Source organism: Geotrypetes seraphini, chromosome 4 (genome assembly GCF_902459505.1).
Source record: "Geotrypetes seraphini chromosome 4, aGeoSer1.1, whole genome shotgun sequence".
NCBI lineage: Eukaryota > Metazoa > Chordata > Amphibia > Gymnophiona > Dermophiidae > Geotrypetes > Geotrypetes seraphini.
Genome location: NC_047087.1, coordinates 263,447,747 through 263,467,540, shown reverse-complemented (window position 1 = coordinate 263,467,540; position 19,794 = coordinate 263,447,747). Strand labels below are relative to the sequence as shown.

At 44.8% G+C, this 19,794-nt stretch overlaps 1 protein-coding gene across 3 annotated transcripts in view; it reads right to left on the bottom strand.

Annotated features, from left to right (window-relative positions):
* DNTT (DNA nucleotidylexotransferase) overlaps positions 1-19,794 on the bottom strand; it is a 286,754-nt gene that overhangs the window by 83,486 nt on the left and 183,474 nt on the right. For all 3 annotated transcript variants that reach the window (XM_033942402.1, XM_033942401.1, XM_033942400.1), the window contains 2 exons: positions 15,104-15,206; positions 4,893-5,156 (listed from right to left, as the gene is read on the bottom strand). In XM_033942402.1, coding sequence (XP_033798293.1) covers positions 4,893-5,156; positions 15,104-15,206 — 367 coding nt within the window. The remainder of the gene's footprint in view (positions 1-4,892; positions 5,157-15,103; positions 15,207-19,794) is intronic.

The window sequence follows — 19,794 nt, the reverse complement described above, 5'->3', positions numbered from 1 at the left end:
CACACAGATTTACTGGTTAGAAAATACTTCTCGACACTATGGAAACTTAAAACCATCAGAAAATACTTTGATGCAGCATCATTCCGTTTATTGGTCCAATCTTCCATTTTGAGCATGCTCGATTACTGCAACATCATTTACTTGGGATCCTTAAAAAAAAAACCTTCAAAGACTCTGAGTTATCCAAAACTCGGCAGTTCGACTGATTTTTGGGCTGAAGAAATGGGAACACATAAGCTCCTATTATCAAAAACTTCACTGGCTGCCCCTGGAAGCACGAGTTTTGTTTAAATTTTTTTGCCTCTGTTTTAAATCAATATTTGGCCTGGCCCCCACATACTTTGTGTCTCAATTTAATCTGGCTAGTTCTATTTGGCCCACACATACATTTCATCTGTTCACCTATCCGACAATAAAAGACTGTCACTACATAAGATTTCTGGACAGAACTCTCGCCTTCCAGGCAGGCAAATGGAACGATTGGCTGGGTAACATCATCCCGCATTCCTCATCCTACTTTAATTTTAGAAAATCAGTAAAAAAGGAATTTGTTTAACCAGTTTGTATCCTAAGAAATTTGTTAGTTTACACTTCTTTCATTCTGTAAGCTTGTTATCCGATGTCTTTGTATGGTGCTGTTTTCCAGCTCCTCTTGTTGTTAACTGCCTTGAACTACCATGGCTTGTATTCGATGACTTTATACTGTGACCACTTCGCAGATTGTCCAGCACTTCTTGTTGTAAACCGCCTTGAACTTTCATTGATTTGGCGGTATATAAGAATAAAATTATTATTATTATTATTATGTTATACTCATATTTATATAAATTGAAAACATTTCTACAGTGGGTGGTAGAAAACTGGAACACTCTTCCGGAGGCTGTTATAAGGGAAAACACCCTCCAGGGATTCAAGACAAAGTCAGACAAGTTCCTGCTAAACCAGAACATACAGAGTTGAGGCTAGACTCAATTAGGGCACTGGTCTTTGACCTAAGAGCCACCGCGGGAGCTGACTGCTGGGCACGATGGACCACTGGTCTGACCCAGCAGTGGCAATTCCTATGTTCTTATGTTAAAATTATGTACTTGCCAATTGTGGCTGGGAAGAGGGAAGTGGGCCCTATGAGCTACTTGACTTGGGGCCCACAAACTTGTGATTCATCTCTACTTTAAAGGCTGATGACACAGAAGAAGGGAAGTGAAGCGGAGTTTAGGGAGGAGAATAAGAGCAACACCTAGCCAATGAAGGCAGCCTGTGAACTAATGAGGGTTCCCCTCCTCCCCCCCATTATAACCAGAGAAGAGGGTATGGCTGATATTTCTCCCTAGAAGTGTTGCCTGTGGGACAGGTTTCCTGCCAAACTGGGCTAGTTTAGAAACCCAGCGACAGGAAATTTTTTAGCTTGGGCAAATTGCAGATTTAGGGGCTAATTTCATCACTGTATGTGTTTTTATGGGCAGTTCCTGGTTTGCCTGCCACGTTCAGTTTCCAGTGCATATATGTACCTTCCCAGCCTGCAGAACCATCCAAACTAGTCCTGATTGCTAATTGATTGCGATCGACCAATCCTGCAGCACCCACCTCCCCCTCAATCAATATACAGCAGCAACAATGTTTGCTCCCTTTCTATACATCTTTATTAGCTCCAATGAAACTGTACCAATAATAAACAGTGAAGACGAGAGCTCTCTGTTGCTGCTGCTTCTTTCTTCTAGGGGAAGTCAATGAAACTGTCTGCGCAATGTGTGGCAGCGACAGCGAAAAGGGCAAACAGAATACTAGGAATGATTAAGAAGGGGATCACAGACAGATCTGAGAAGGTTATCATGCCGCTGTACTGGGCCATGGTACGCTCCCCACCTGGAATACTGCGTTCAACACTGGTTGCCGTACATGAAAAAGGACATAGTACTACTTGAAAGAGTCCAGAGAAGAGCACCAAAAATGGTTAAGGGACTGGAGGAGTTACCGTACAATGAGAGGCTATAGAAACTTGGCCTCTTCTCCCTTGAAAAGAGAAGACAGAGGGGACATGATCAAAACATTCAAGATATTTAAGGCAATTGACTTAATAGAGAAAGAGAGATTGTTCACCCTCTCCAAGGTGGAGAGAACGAGAGGGCACTCGCTTAAGTTAAAAGGGAATAGATTCCGTGCAAACGTAAGGAAGTTCTTCTTCACTCAGAGAGTGGTAGAAATCTGGAACGCTCTTCCAGAGGCTGTTATAGGGGAAAGAACCCTTCAAGGATTCAAGAAAAGGTTATATAAGTTCCTTCTGGACCAGAACATATGCAGATAAGGCTAGACTCAAATATGGCACTGGTCTTTGACCTAAGGGCCGCCGCGTGAGCGGACTGCTGGGCACGATGGACCACTGGTCTGACCCAGCAGCAGCAAATCTTATGTTCTTATGTTCTTATGAAAGCAGGACATGAAAGGTAAGAACATCACAAAAATAAAAAAGTGAGATTTTAGGTGGCTTATAGCTCAAGCTCACTGAAAGCCATGTGGTACAGATATTAAAATAACCGCTATATAAATATGCTAGCAGCAAGTCTGAGGAAAATATGTGGGGGGAGTGAGAGAGAGAGGAACTATGTACTGGAGAAAGTCAATAGGCCATACTTGGGTTGGTGGGAGCCATCACAGGCCTCTGGGCCTGCAATAAAGAACACTGCTATAGTGGTTCCAACAGCCTTTTTGAAGAGATTGATTAAGATGCTTTCCTTATGTGTTTGGCTATGGAAGGAACCTAGACTGTCCAGACAGTTAGTGAATTTAAAGAAATTGGATGGAGGGGGGGTCTAGGGATGGCAGATTTTAGGCTTCACTACTTGGCTGATCTGAAGGGTATAGTTTTAGGATATAAGAGGCTATCTTTGATCAGTGCTTTGACCATCTTTCCAGGGACAGGCGTAAGACTCACTGGTCTGTAGTTGCCCGGTTCTCCTCTTGATCCTTTTTTGACAATTGGGGTGACATATGCTAACTTCCAGTCGTCCGGTATCTGTCCGGTTCTAATTGACAGGTTAGCAAGGTTTTGCAGTAGTTCTCTGATTTCTACCTTCAGTTCCTTTAATACTCTAGGGTGAATTCATCTGGTCCAGGGGATTTGTCACTTTTAAGTTTGTAGATCTGGTAGTATATCTGGTCCAAATCCACTTCTATTGTGGCGAGGCTGTCCTCTATTTCTCCCTTAAACACTTTCACTGCTTCAGGTATTGATGTAATGTCTTCCTTCGTAAAGATAGAAGCAAAGGAGTTCAATCTGTCTGCAATTTGTTTGTCCTCTTTGATGTACCCTTTTCTTCCCTGGTCGTCCAGTGGACCCACTGCTTCTTTTGCAGGTTTTTTCCCTTTAATGTATCTAAAAAAGGGCTTGAAGTTTTTGGTCTCTTGCGCTATTTTCTCCTCATAGACCTTTTTGGCATCCATCACCGCCTTGTGACATTTCTTCTGATCGTCTTTGTGGCTGTTCCAAGCTTCGGTTGTTCTTTCGCGTTTCCATTTTTTAAAGAAGTTCTTCTTATCTCTTACGGCATCCTTCACCTCATTAATAAGCCATGCTGGTTCTCCTTTGCTTTTATTTTTTCGTTCTTTGGATATCTGCGGAATGTAGAGATTTTGTGCTTCCGTGATAGTATTTTTCAGTAGGGACCATGCCTGATCTACCGTTTTAATTGTGTATATCCTTTTCTTGAGCTGTTTTTTCCCAGTCTTGCACTCTTTTCCACAAGCTTCCTATCACCTTTGTCGGTGTTCAGTCGGCTTTTCTACCACTGGTGACTCATCTCCTCTTCTTGTGCAAGCTGAGTTTGGATCCCTACCAACACACTGCTAATATCCTTTCCACAGCCACTGGAGGCTTTTAAGAACATAAGAATAGCCATAGTGGGTCAGATCAATGGTTCATCTAGCCCAATATCCTGTTTCCATAGTGACCAACTCAGGTCACAGGTACTAAATAGTAGCAACATTCCATGCTACCAATCTTCTTGCACTTGCAAGGGTGGGTTCTACTGGTATATTGAAGGCCATGGTTTCACTAGGAGGGGGGGTTCCACATTTTTTTAGGCATATAGGGGTTGGGATTCTAGTTACACAAATATTTTTGGCACTATCATTGCTAATCATCTGGATGCGAGTACTAGAAGGTTTTAGTTTTTTTTCTAAAGCCTGGTTTTCATTTCTTCTTTCCATTCCCTACTTCCTTTAACCCCAAATATTTTCTTTGATTAATAGATTATCCCCAATAAAGCACAAAGAACATAAACACTGTCATACTGGGACAGACTGAAGGTCCTTCAAGCCCAGTATCCTGTTTCCAAACATAGCGTACCCAGGTCATGAATACCTGGCAAGATCCCAAAGAGTAAAACAGATTTTATGATGCTTATACTAGGAATACGCAATGGGATTTCCCCACATCCATAATAATGACTTATAGACTTTTCTCTTTTAGGAAAGTTATCCAAACATTTTTTATACCCTGCTTAGCTAACTACTTTCACCACATTCTCCGACAACATGTTCTAGAGTTTAATTACACGTTGAGTGAAAAAATATTTCCTCCTGTTTGTATTAAATCTGCTACTTAGTAGTTTCATTTCATCCCCCCCTGGTCCTAGTATTTTTGGAAAGAGTAAGCAAATGACTCACATCTACTCGCTCCACTCCCCTCAGTATTTTATAGACCTCTATCTCATCTCTTCTGAGTCATCTCTTCTCCAGGCTGAAGAAGATTACAGTTCATAACTTATCTCAATCAAAAGGTGTAGAGCATGTAGAGCAACATGTTGAGCTTTTAAATAATATATTGGCCTTATATAATTCCTGAAATTAAAAAACGCAAAACACACTATCAAATATAAATTTATAAAGTTGCTTACCCTAGAGCCTGTCCAGCCAAGTAAAGCATAAGCATATTGAGCAAAAGGGGTTATAACCAGATCCACACGTATAGCCTTCCAGTTTCTGGTCTCCATCTTATCAGATTGCTGAGCTTCATCAGAAATATTGGTACCCGGTCTTTGTTTATATAATTTGAAAATTGCAAAACATTTCTGGAAATGATCTAAGGCATCCACTCTTTTGCTTGGAAGCTTTGTTTCATCAAATGTGGACTCAATAACGTTATAGTAAGCTAGCAAGTCCTTAAAGAAGAGAGAGAAAACAAATTTGGATTTAGATCATACCTTAGCTTTATAGTATGATTTAGTCAACACAATGACAGAAAGCTTAAAATAAAAAATATATATACAGTATGTACCCTGTGACGGGTTATGAGATTGGTCAGTAAGCAGCATTGCCTGCTTTCCGGGTAAAGAGAAGAAATGTTGGGGCTGCTATTTACTACTATTGTTATTTAACACTTCCATAGCACTAAAGGATATACACAGCATTGTACATTTTGACATTAAACAGATGGTCCCTGCTCAGAAGAGCTTATAATCTAGACATGACATAGAGAGCTGGGGATGCAGAACCCTAAGTGAGAAGAATTAGGAGTTGAAAGCAGTTTCAATGAGTTGAGCTTTTAACTTGGACTTGAACACTGCCAGAGATGGAGCCCGCCGTGGGGATTCAGGCATACAGTGCAGCAAGATAGAAGGAACGAACTCTAGAGTTGGCAGAGGAAAAGAAGGGCACAGATAGGGGGGACTTACCAGCTGAGCAGAGCTCACGAGGGGAGGGGGGTAGCATAGGGAGAAGGAGGTGAAGAGAAGACAGTAAGAAGAGTTTGAATTGTATTCAGAAACAGATGGGAAGCAAAAGAAACTAGGAAGGAGAGGTACCTAACCAGTTACTTGATCCTCCATCAATCAATATACTGATTCATTCCCTTGTCATCTCTACCTTAGACTATTGTAATGCTCTCTACCAAAGTATAACCCAGAAAGAAATTTGGCAGGTCCAATTAATACAAAATACCGCAGTGAAACTAATCTATCACGCAAAAAAAATTTGACCACGTTACTCCTCTTCTCCATACAGCACACTGGCTGCCTATTACACTCCGTCTTACTTACAAAATACTATTACTTTCAAAACAAAACATTCCCACCAACCAGCTTTTATCAATAAGCTCCTAATTCCGTATGCATCCTGCAGGACTCTTCGATCTAGTAATCAAAATCTCCTCATCATTCCCTCGATAAGAGACCTCTTCTACGACACTACGGTACTCGCACATCCATTTTCTCTGTTATAGCACCCATCTTGTGGAATGTCCTTCCTGCTGATCTTCGCTTAGAAAACTCTTTAGATAAATTCAAAATTAAACTCAAAACTTTCCTTTTTAAAGACGCCTATATCTTGTAAACCCTGATCTTGACAACTACTGTTCCTCTTTTGTAAAACTTCTTTTGAAGCGACCCCCCCACCACCACCAATTGTCCTTCCTTCTCTTTTTTCCCTCCCCTTACTTTTTATTTTTCCATTTTGATGTATTTAATAATTTTCCTCTCCCCTTGTTTCCCTTTCGTATCATGTATGTATATGCGTACGTGTGTCCCTCCTTTTAGCTTAACCATGTTTTTATTTTAAATTATTTTTAATTTTTATATTCTATTTAATTGTTAACCATTTAGATACTTGTATGATAAATGGTTTTTTCAAAAATAAAGAAAATATGAAATTAGATGGCGCTCAGCTGCCTATCCATGTGTACTTAGCAGCACTTATCAGGATACTGCCACTAAGTATTCCCTTTAACTATGAAAATGGAAACCAGCTATTTTGTGGGCAGTCCAGGAGTGAGTCGGCACTTAACCAGAAAATTGCCGATATTGAACCTTTAACCAGTTAAGTTAGCCAGCCACATAGGACTGCATTAATATCAGTCCTGTCTATGACTGGTATAACTTAACCTGTTATGGGCTGAATATTGGCATGTATCTGGTTAAGTTCCATCTGTCTACTTATACCCAGATGTGGCACAGCCTTGAATATAAGAACATAAGAACATAAGAAGTTGCCTCCGCTGAGGCAGACCATAGGTCCATCCTGCCCAGCGGTCCGCTCCCGCGGTGGCCCATTAGGCCCATTGCCTGAACAATGGTCTATACCTATCTATACCCCTCAATCCCTTTTTCTTCTAGGAATCTATCCAAACCTTCTTTGAAACCATTTAATGTTTTCTTGTCCACAACAGCCTCTGGAAGCACGTTCCATGTATCCACCACCCTCTGAGTGAAAAAGAACTTCCTAGCGTTTGTTCTAAACCTGTCCCCTTTCAATTTCTCCGAGTACCCCCTTGTACTTGTGGTGCCCCTTAATTTGAAAAATCTGTCCCTGTCTACTTTTTCTATGCCCTTCAGGATCTTGAAGGTTTCTATCATGTCTCCTCTAAGTCTTCGCTTCTCCAGGGAGAAAAGTCCCAACTGCTTCAATCTTTCGGTGTATGGGAGATTTTCCATTCCCTTTATCAGTTTAGTTGCTCTTCTTTGTACTCCCTCAAGTACCGCCATGTCTTTCTTGAGATACGGTGACCAGTACTGGACAGTACTCCAGATGCGGCCGTACCATTGCACGATACAGCGGCATGATGACTTCCTTTGTCCTGGTCGTAATACCCTTCTTAATGATACCCAACATTCTGTTTGCTTTCCTTGAGGCCGTGGCCTTCAGTGTTGCGTCTACCATCACTCCCAGGTCTCTCCCAGGTCTCTCTCCTAGTGGTGTTCCCCCCATTTTGTATGTGAACATCGGGTTCTTTTTTCCCACGTGCATGACCTTGCATTTCCCCACGTTGAAGCTCATCTGCCATTTTTCGGCCCACTTTTCCAGCTGCGTTAGATCCTTTTGGAGATCTTCGCAGTCTTCCCTGGTTTGAGCCCTGCTGTATAGTTTGGTGTCATCTGCAAATTTAATGACTTCACACTTGGTTCCCGCCTCTAGGTCGTTTATGTAGATATTGAACAGGAGCGGTCCCAGCATCTACCCCTGCGGAACTCCGCTCGTGACCCCTTTCCAGTCTGAGTAGTGGCCCTTTACGCCAACCCTCTGCTTCCTGTTTGCCAGCCAGTTTTTGATCCATCGGTGGATCTCCCCTTGTACCCCGTGGTTCCATATCTTTTTAAGCAGTCTCTCGTGTGGTACCTTGTCGAAGGCTTTTTGGAAGTCAAGGTAAATGATGTCTATAGATTCCCCTTTATCCACCTGGCTGTTCACCCCCTCAAAGAAGTACAGTAAGTTTGTGAGGCATGACCTACCCTTGCAGAAGCCATGTTGACTCGGTTTTAGCTGCCCATTTTTTTCGATGTGCTCACAGATGCTGTCTTTAATCAGTGCCTCCATCATCTTTCCCGGGACTGAGGTCAGGCTCACCGGCCTGTAGTTTCCCGGGTCTCCCCTTGCGCCCTTCTTGAAGATGGGCGTGACATTTGCTATTTTCCAATCCTCCGGGATCTCTCCGGTTTTTAAGGATAGGTTGCATATCTGTCGAAGTGGCTCCGCTATTTCGTCTTTTAGTTCCTTGAGTACCCTTGGGTGAATGCCGTCCGGACCTGGCGATTTGTCGCTCTTTAGTCTGTCAATCTGCTTGAGTACATCCTCTTGGCTTACCTCTAAATCGACCAGCTTATCGTCTTGGTCTCCTATTACGATCTCCTCGGGTTCCGGAATGTTGGTTATATTCTCCATCATGAAGACTGACGTGAAGAACTCATTTAACCTGTCAGCTATCTCTTTTACTACTCCTTTTCTGTCTCCATCATCCAATGGTCCCACTTCTTCTCTCACCGGTTGCTTCCCCTTGACGTATCTGAAGAACGACTTGAAGTTTGTTGCTTCCTCTGCCAGTCTCTCTTCGTATTCTCTCTTTGCTTTTCTAACCACTCGGTGATACTCCTTCTGGTGTTCTTTGTGCACTTTTTGGTTCTCCTCTGTTTGGTCTTTTTTCCATTTTCTGAACGATGCTTTCTTGTCGCTTATCGCCTTCTTCACTGCATTTGTTATCCACACTGGGTTTTTTGTTCTATTTTTTTTGCACCCTTTTCTGAACTTGGGGATGCATAGGTTTTGCGCTTCGTGCACAGTCTCCTTGAGTAAGGTCCAGGCTGTTTCTACGGATTCCGTCTTCCCTCTGTTGCCTTTGAGTTTCTTTCCCACTATTTTCCTCATGGCATCATAATTTCCTTTTTTGAAGTTGATGATCCAATTTCAAGCCTGCACTGGATCGTGTTGTGATCGCTGTTACCTAGCGGGGGTAATACCGCCACCTCCTTTGCTGGCCCCCCTAGTCCGTTGAAGATTAGGTCAAGAGTGGCATCGCCCCGTGTTGGTTCCGTGACCAGTTGCTCCATGAAACAGTCCCTCGTGACCTCTATTAATTTGGTCTCTCTTGCGCAGTTTGAGTGCCCAATACTCCAGTCTATCCCAGGATAGTTGAAGTCCCCCATCACCACCACATTTCCGCTTCTGCATACCTGCCTCAGTTCAGCCTCCAGCTTCTGGTCGATTTCTTCCGGTTGTCCAGGTGGGCGGTAGTACAGACCCAATTTAATGTCTGCCCCTGCTCCTCCCTGTAGCTTAACCCATAGTGATTCCAAGCCATCCTCCCATACTGTTGTTACCATCCTGGCTGATGGTATGGAGTCTTTTATGTACAGCGCTATTCCTCCACCCTTTTTATGTGTCCTGTCTCTCCTGTATAGTTTGTACCCTGGTATGGCCACATCCCATTGATTGTCCTCAGTCCACCACATTTCTGTGACTCCAATTATGTCTAGGTCCTTATTGCTGGCAGTGATTTCCAGTTCTCCCATTTTGGCCCTCAGGCTCCTAGCATTTGTGTATAGGCAGTTTAAGACCCAGTTTTTTGTCCTCTCTTTTTGTTTCCCTCGTGCTTTGGTACTCCTGCAGTTTTCTTCATGGTTTGCCAGCCCATGAGCTTCGTCCTCCTCCTGCTGTGTGTGTGTGATGTCCTCTGCCTATTTCCCCTGCACCTCCTGCTCTTCTAATTCCCACTCAGTCCTGGGCTCTTTTTCACAATGTCTTTGCCCCTCTGGCTCCTGTTGTTCTGTGTTGGTGCCGCTTACCAGGTCCATTTGTGTCCTCGATCCCTGCAATGTGTCCTTAGGTCCTTTTTCAAAACATACACACTCAGTCCCGAGTCCTCCTTTACAATGTCCCAGTTCAGTATCCTTGTCAGGTACTGATGTCCGATGTGTCGAGGTCAGGTTGACTATCGGCTTTCCCCTTCTCCTTAGTTTAAAGCCAAGTCTATGACGTTCTGGACGTTGCGTGCCAGCATCCTCGTCCCAGCTGTGCTAAGGTGCAGTCCATCTCTTCTGTAGAGCTTGTTCTTCCCCAAGAAAGTAGTCCAGTTCCTAACAAAGTGGAAACCCTCCTCCTCGCACCATCTCCTCAGCCAAACGTTAATTGATTGTAGTTCGCTCTGTCTCTTTGTGTCCGCTCTCAGTACTGCCAGGATCTCTGAGAAGGCTATCTTCCTTGTCCTTAGTCTCAGTTTCCTCCCCAGGGTCCTGAACTGGTCAGTTAGTGTAGTCCTGTTGAAGTTCCTCCTGCTGATATCGTTGGTTCCGATGTGGATCACTACTGCTGTCTCCTCCGTCTCGGCTCCCTCCAGGATCCTCTCGATATTGTTGATGATGTCCTTTGTTCTTGCCCCCGGGAGACATGTTACCAGTCTGTCCTCTCTCCCTCCGGCTATATGACTGTCTACTCCTCTCAGGATTGAGTCCCCAACCACGATAGCCGATCTCCCCTTTTTCAACTGTCTCTCTGGTCTCAGATCTGTGTCATATGTGCAGTCCATTTGTCCGTCCCCTGGGCTCTGCTGTGTCTCCGCCCCTGGTCTCAGGTCTGTGTCATCTGCGCGGTCCGCTAGTCCTTTCTCCTGGCTCTGATGGATCTCCTCCTCCTCTGCCTGCCCAGGTCCTCCGCAAGGTCCTAGTTCCATGGTGTCTGGTGGTTCCTGTCGTCCAACTGTCGGTTCTCTCCTGGTGTGTTGGTGGTCCTGTGCCTCCACCATCCTGCAGGCCTCCTCAATGAATTTCTCGAGCTCCCTAACTTGTTCCGCGATGTGGCTCTCTCTGGCGGTGTCCTCGGTTGTCCAACACTGTTCTTCCATGGTGCACAGTCCCTCCAGTTCTTGTACTCGAACCAACAGTCTCCCGACCTCTGTCTTCAGGCTATCCAGTTCCTGACATCGATTGCATATGTATGCCTGCCTCCCGGAGGGGAGGTAGTCATACATATGACACTCGACGCAGAAAACTGGATAGCTCCCCTGGGTTCCTGTAGCCTCCATTCCTATAGCCTCGGTGATTTGGGAGTGGTGCCTGGCGTGCAGTAGAAAAAGTAGAGAGAGAGAAAGAGTGAGAAGAGGAGAAAAGTGTTTTTTGTTTTTTTTTGAAGTTAGAAGTTATTGAGGTTAGAAGTTAGAAGTTGGATTAGATATGCTGCTGGGCTGCCTGGGCTCCTTCACAAGGCTTCCTTCGCAAAGGCGCTCTCTGCCTGCTTCTGGCTTCCTGCCCTCGCTGACTCTCCTGCCTTCTCCGGCCCCTGCCCTGCGACAGCCGAACCTGAAAAAAAAGAAGAGGAAAAGCAAGGCAAAAACCGCTGAGGTCTGCCTCGTGCCCTGGCTTCCCTTCTACTTAAAGGGGAGCCTGGGCGCCGATGCGACCTCTGACGCGGCGGGGGGGCGGAGCTACCTCTCGCCGCGACCCCGGGTCTTTCTGCCTGCTTCTGGCTTCCTGCCCTCGCTGACTCTCCTGCCTTCTCCGGCCCCTGCCCTGCGACAGCCGAACCTGAAAAAAAAGAAGAGGAAAAGCAAGGCAAAAACTGATTTATTCCAGCTGAATATTTATCCCAGCTTCTCCTCTTTATCTCTCTTTCTTATCTGTGTGTGTGTGGGGGGGGGGGGGGGGCAACCAATGCATGCATTCTCTTGTATGCGGTCTATGGTCTAAATGTAAAAATCACTTAGAGTAAACTGAAAGGAATAAATGTAAATACTTAGATGCATATAATATTCTGCAACATGATAAAGGAACAGGGGTTGTCACCATCCTGGAACACAATATGAGCCAAAATACTAACATGAATTTATTATACTCCAGGTTAGGGTGCATTATTTATTTAATTTTCTATACTGTTCTCCCAGGGGTGTTCAGAACAGTTTACATGAATTTATTCAGGTACTCAAGCATTCTTCCCCTGTCTGTCCTAGTGAGCTCCCATTCTAATGTACCTGGGGCAATGGGGTGATTAAGTGACTTGTCAGATCCCAAGGAGCAGTGTGGGTTTGAACCCACAACCTCAAGGTGTTGAGGTTATAGCTTTAACTACTGCACCAAGAAGGTAATGTCCACATAAGAATAGCCATACTGGATCAGACCAATGGTCCTTCTAGCCCAGTATCCTGCTTCCACATTGGCTAATCCAGGTCACAAGCACCTGGCAAAAACCCAGATAGTAGCAACATTCTATGCTACCGATTCCAGAGCAAGCTGTGACTTCCCCCCATGTCTGTCTGTCTCAATAGCAGATTATAGACTCTTCTTCCAGGAACTTGTTCAAACCTTTTTTAAAACTAGCTATGTTAACCACTGGCAACACATTCTAGAGCTTAACTATTCTCTGAGTAAAAATATATTTCCTCCTAAAAGTATTTCCCTGAAACTTATGTTGTGCTAATGGTGTCTTACATAATGTTTTTCTCCTACTGGATTTACAAAAGGATGATTAGGGATAATAAAGATAGAGATTATGCTGGAATTGCTAGGTAGAGCTTCACAGGGTGTGAGAGACCCAGTTCTCAAATGAGTTCCATCCCCTTTATCATTTTTTGTCATTCTATAAAACTTTTCTAATTCTGCTATATTTTGTTTTGAGATACAGCTACCAGAATTGAATTCAATACTAAGGTGAGGCATTATAACAACTTAGGGCCTCTTCTATCAAACTGCGCCAGCAGTTTTTAGCGTAGAGAGCCGCGCTGCTCCCGATGCTCATACGAACTCTATGAGCATCAGGAGCAGCGCGGGCCATTCAGCATGGCTCACCACGCTACAAACTGCTAGCACAGTTTGATAGAAGAGGCCCTTAGTCTTATTTACCATCACTTTTCTAATAATTCCTAGCATCTTATTGATTTTATTTGGCCACTACCATACATTGGGCAGTGTGTTGTCTTGGGCGCTGACCCCTAAGGTAGACCCTATCATCTGATAGCTATGATTTGGGTTATTCTTCCCAATGTGCATCACTTTGCATTTGTCCACATTGAATTTAATCTGCCATTTGGATGCCCAGTCTTCCAATTTCCAAAGATCTTCCTGCAATTTTTCACAGTCCATATGTGTTTTAACTTTGAACAGTTTAGAGTCATATGTAAATTTAATCACCTCACTTGTTCTAATTTCTAGATCATTTATAAATATTTTAACTAGTACCATTCCCAGTACAGATCATTGTGGCACTCTACTAGTCATCCTACTTTACTGAAAAAAAAAGGCCATTTAACCATACCCTCTGTTTTCTGTCCAATAACCAATTCCTAATCCACAACAGAATATTCCTATCCCATGACTCTAATTCTCTCAGGAGCCTTTCATGACGGACTTTGTCAAAAGCTTTCTGAAAATCTAGATATACTACATCAATTAGCTTACCTACTGTATATACTTAAATATAAACCGAGGTATCCTTTTTTCCCTCCAAAAAGGGGGAAAAAGGTTGACTTACCCAAATTTCTAACCTCCGGTTTATATTCAAGTCAATCTATAAAGACTGTTCACCTTCCCTCTCCATCAGCTATCTCCTAAGTCACTAAACATAATACAAATATCTGTGATGTATATATTCCAAAGCTTCCTCCTCAAATCTACATTTCCATGTCTTCCCTTCCCATCTATCAATGCGCACCATCTCCTACCTTTCTCTGCCCTTCCCCACCATCCATATGTGTCATCTCATCCCTCTTTATTCCCATCTATTCATTAAACAGCATTTCTTCAATTTGTTTCCCTTCCCTACTCCTTCCATCCCTAAGCACCATCTCCTCCCTTGCTCTCCCCTTCTCCTTCCCCACCCACCCCATCTTTGTGCATCATGTCCTCCCTATCTCCCTTCTTCCTCTCCATCTCTGTGTACCATCTCCTCCCTCTCTTTCCCTCTCCTATGGTCTGACATCTGTCTTCCCCTCCAAAGGTCTGGGATCTTTATCCTCTTCTTCCCACAGTCTGGCATCTCTCTCTCCTCCTTATTTTCCCTCCTCCCTCCTTTGTGGCCTGGTATCTGTCTTTCTCTTCCCCTCTCCCTGCCTTAGTCTGAAATCTCTCCCTCCTCCTTCCTTTCTATAGGCTAGCATCTTTCTCTTCTTCCTCCCCCCACCCCCACTGCCCCCTTCCCCATCCAGTGTTCTGATCTCTCTCTATCTCTCCTTTCGCCTTCTTGTAGTCTGCCATCTCTATGTGCCCCTTCCCTTTCTTTTCTTCCTCTGGAGGTCTGATATGTTTCCTTTCCTTTCCTCCTTATCCCTGCAGTCTAGCATCTCTCTTACTCTCCCCATTCTATTCCTGCCCCCCCCCCCCAATTCCGGATCTGGTACTTGCTCATCTGGCGCTGCTGTAACTCTTTGGCCGTTGACAGCATGAGTGAAGTAATTTGCTGCCTTCGGCGACCGGGAAGCTTTCTCTCTGCTACAGCTTCCCGCCTATGTCTCAGGCAAAATCACAAGCTAATTAACCCTCTCCTTCTTTTATGAAGCTGTTTTAGAGTTTGTTTTTTTATTGCCGAGAGCTTTGACGATCATAGAATTCCTATGAGCCTCGGAGCTTATATTGCCGCAGTTGGCAATAAAAAATCCTAACGCAGCTTCCTAACAGGGGGGGGGGGGGGGCAAGTGATGGAGGGAATTCTCTCAATGACTTGGCTTATCCAGCGAACTGTTACCACATTTTATAAAAGAATATTTGTCTGAGTATAATTCAAAGAAATCTTACATAAATGATCAATATTAAGTTGATTTGAAATATTTTAGAGCAATCTGAATAAAATAATCCATTGCTAAAGTAAACTACATTAAGAATATCAACTAAAATAAAATGGCTTTGCAACAGTATCTTGTTACCTGTTTTTTCCATTGATCAATTGCCTTATGTAAAACTTCTTTCTCTTTTCCTGGCCTAGGACAGGTGATCAGAAGATCTACATCATGCCCCGTCTGCTTATCTCTAGTGATTTTGGATCAGAAACAAAGAAAATATATGTGTTTTTAGCAGAATATGTATCAGATTCTCAAACTGTTTATTCTACTTTATGACCAAAACAACTTGTGTAACTTACACCCGAAATAAGCCTATTCATTGTAATATAGATCAAGATGAAATTTTGTTTCAGATAATTATTTATCATTAAGCAGTTATTTCAACACTATTGACATAGGGCCTGATTGTATATATAGTGCCCAAAAATTGGCAGTGACTTGAGCAACACTTGGTGCAATTCTATAAAAGGTATGTACATCTTAAAGCTTTGGGCTTAGTGCCAGTGCAACACGTGATAACTTTTAGGCGCATTCATTTAGGCAAAGGAAAACCAGGTATAAATCCCTGTGCCTAACTTGTGCTTACATTGAGCATATTCTTCAACAGTGTCCAAAAATTCTAAGAATTCCCACAATCCACCCATGTTCCTCCCCTGGACATGCCCCCTTTTGAGATTCATGCACTTAGCTATGCGGGCACCAGGACTGAATATGGCTGTTAAATACATAAATAATACATTCAGCAATACACCAAATATCCCCATCTAATCTAATCTAGTCTTCGATTTATATACCAACTCAGTTTACAAGTAATTAAAGACCAGCAAAAAAACAAACAAGAGTATAAGAGAAAATAAGTGTTGTAGAGCATGGTGGTGACTTCACAACTAGCTCTGAACGGGCTGCTTCCTGCCTGCCCCGTCGGGGCCTTCCCTCTGCTGCATCACTGATGATATCAATGATGCGACAGAGGGAAGCCCTAGTGATGCAGGCTGTGAAGCAGCCCGTTCAGAGTAGTGCTGCCTAATTCACTGATTCACTTCAGTGAATTGATTTGAAATGATTTGTTTTCTTAAAAAATTCAAACTCACCGATTTCAATGAGTGCTGAGTCTTCTCTGGATCTCCTAAAGCAACAGCAGCAATGAACAGGCTGCTCCTGGCCTGCCTGCTAAAGCCTTCCCCACTGCTGTGTCACTGATGATATCACTAATGACGCGGCAGAGGGAAGTCCTAGCAGGCATAAGAACATAAGAACATAAGAAGTTGCCTCCACCGGGATCAGACCAGAGGTCCATCGCACCCAGCGGTCCGCACCCGCGGCGGCCCATCAGGTCCATGACCTGTCAAGTGTTCCCTGCCCTAAAAAAACCTATCCTTACTTCTATCTGTATCCCTCAATCCCCTTTTCCTTCAAGAATTTATCCAAACCTTCTTTGAATCCCTGTAGTGTCTTCTGCCCCACCACTACCTCCGGGAGTGCGTTCCATGTGTCCACCACTCTCTGGGTGAAGAAGAACTTCCTGGCATTGGTTCTAAACCTATCCCCTTTCAGTTTCTCCGAGTGCCCCCTTGTACTTGTTGTTCCCCACAGTCTGAAGAATCTGTCCCTGTCTACCTTATCTATGCCTTTCAGGATCTTGAAAGTTTGTATCATGTCTCCTCTAAGTCTCCTCTTTTCCAGGGAGAACAGCCCCAGCTGTTCTAGCCTGTCGGCATATGAAAGGTTTTCCATACCTCTTACCATTTTCGTCGCTCTTCTCTGGACCCCCTCAAGCAATGCTATGTCCTTCTTGAGGTACGGCGACCAATACTGGACACAGTACTCCAAATGCGGGCGCACCATTGCACGGTACAGTGGCATGATGACTTCCTTTGTCCTGGTCGTGATAACCTTCTTGATGATACCCAGCATTCTGTTTGCTTTCTTTGAGGCTGTCGCGCATTGTGCTGAGCAGCCTGTTTATCGCTGTTGCTGCTTTAGGATGCCCAAAAGCTGAGGTCTTATGGGGGTGGGGAGATCAGGAAGTGCTGCACAGAGGGATGAGAGAGAGGAATGGAATTCCCTTTTCCCGTGCAGAATCTCACTTCACCGACTGTCAGCAACGAATGTCGCCATGTTGCGGTATCGGCAACAGTTCTCACATGCTGCTGCTGCTGACACAGAAGTCTCTCCATGGCAGAGGAGAGACTTCCGGGTTAGTGGTAGACAGCATGTGAGAGTCACTGTTGATACCACAACCCGAAAAAGCAAACTTTGGAGTACAGGGGAAGATAGGAATGAAAGTTGGTGGCATAGGGGAAAGGAAGGGCTAAAAGGAACTTCAGGAAGGAAAGCTGGTAGCACAGGAAGAGGGAAGAGGTAAAAGGAAGGAAAGTTGGTGGTACAGGGAGGGGAGGGTGAGAGGAAGGAAAAATGGTGGCACAGGAGGAGGAGAATGAAACATGCATCGTGAGGGGAGAGGATGAAATTGACATAATGGAGGGGAGGAAGGGAGAATAGAGGGAATGGAGGGGAATAGAGAGATTTGACATATGGCACAAGGAAGGGAGAGAAAGAGGTTTTGGACATGGAGATAGATAAGAGGGAGAAAGAAATACATGATGGGAGGGTCGGTAGGGTGCTGATATACAGGGGGATGGGAGGGAGAAGAGGAAAGATACTGCTCATGGGGATGGGAGGAGAGGAAAGATGCTGCACATGGGGTGAGAAAAGAGAAAGGAAGAATTGTTGGGGTAGAGGAGAGGAAGGGAGAGATGAAATAAAAAGGTTGAAAGGGGTAAGAGGAAGAAATCATTAATATGATGGAGGGGATGAAGACATGCATGGGGAAGAGAAAGGGAAAAATGTTGGGGTGGAGGGCAGGAAGAGATGGTGCATGGGAGGAGAGAAAGAAATGTTGCACATGATAATGGAGAGGAGGAAAGGAGAGATGCTACATGGAGGGTAATAGAGGGGTTTAACCCAGGACACAAGGAAGGAGAGAGAGATGGTTGACAGTGGGACTGAAACAAATGTTAGATATGGCAGTGGAAGGTAGAAAAAAAAGAATTGTATTTTCTATTTTGTGATTACAATATGTCAGATTTGAAATGTGTATCCTGCCAGAGCTGGTGTTAGACAGCAGGCGTGAAGTAGGACCTAACAGAAAGATGAAAAGTATTTATTGTTTGTTTACACCATAACGCCAGCATGGGATTGGAGAGGGCAAAGGGAGGGGTGAGTGGAAAGCCTACAAAATAAATCTACCAGGACATTTGAAAAAAATGCCCGATTGAGCAGGAAAATCGAATAATTAATTCAATAGGCTGAATCGAATCAAAACATTTTTCCCCTGAATTGGGCAGCACTGCTAACCACTAGGCCACTTCCCTTCTCTTAAGCTACCATCCTACCTACTAGATCACCCCTCCACTGTACAGGGAAAAATTGTATTTGGAGCCCTTATTCAAACCGTGGGAGTTAGCTAGGCTACCAAGTGGTGTACTAAGAGGAGGGTTGGGGAGGGGGTGATCCACCCCGTGTGCAGCCTTAGGGGGGGTGCACAGCTGGCCAGGTCCGGAAAATTCAGCATTGAATGGTCTTGAAACAGCTCCCTTTCTCCCTCCCTGCCCCTTACCTTTGTGGCCATGAGTCTAAATTACCTTCTTACAGCAGCTGGAGCGTTGAAGCCGCGTGTGGCTTCCGTAAAGGTCATCTCTGACGCAACCGGAAGTTGTATCAGAGACGACCTTTACGGCAGCCATATGCAACTACAACGCTCCGGCTGCTGTAAGAAGGCAGTTTAGACATCGCCGGCCACAGGGCAGGGAGGTTTGTCGGACCAGGCCTGTTGTCGGGGGGGCAGGGGGGTGAAGTGCCACAAAAGTAAGGGGCAGGGAGGGAGAAAGGGAGGAAAGGTGGAGTGAAGAGGAAAAGACGCTTAAGGGAAATGGGCAAAACAGAGGGGGGAGAAGGGCGCTAAAAGCACATGGGGAAGACAGAGGGGGAGAAGGACGCTGAAAGCACATGGGGAAGACAGAGGGGGAGAAGGACGCTAAAAGAACATGGGGAAGACAGAGGGGAGAAGGACGCTGAAAGGACATAGGGAAGACAGAGGGGGGAGAAGGATGCTGAAAGCACATGGGTAAGACAGAGGAGGGAGAAGGACGCTGAAAGCACATGGGGAATACAGAGGGGGAGAAGGACGCTGAAAGGATATGAGGAAGACAGAGGGGGAGAAGGACGCTGAAAGCACATGGGGAAGACAGAGGGGGAGAAGGACGCTGAAAGCACATGGGGAAGACAGAGGGGGAGAAGGACGCTAAAAGCACATGGGGAAGACAGAGGGGGAGAAGGACGCTGAAAGGACATGGGGAAGAGAGAGGGGGGAAAAGGACGCTGAAAGCACATGGGGAAGACAGAGGGGAGAAGGACACTGAAAGGACATGGGGAAGACAGAGGGGGAGAAGGACACTGAAAGCACATGCGGAGTACAGGGGGGAGAAGGACGCTGAAAGCACATGGGGAAGACAGAGTGGGAAGAAGGATGCTGAAAGGACATGGGGAAGACAGAGGGGGAGAAGGACGCTGAAAGGAAATGGGGAAGAGAGAGGGGAGAAGGACACTGAAAGGACATGGGGAAGACAGAGGGGGAGAAGGACACTGAAAGCACATGCGGAGTACAGGGGGGAGAAGGACGCTGAAAGCACATGGGGAAGACAGAGTGGGAAGAAGGATGCTGAAAGGACATGGGGAAGACAGAGGGGGGAGAAGGACGCTGAAAGGAAATGGGG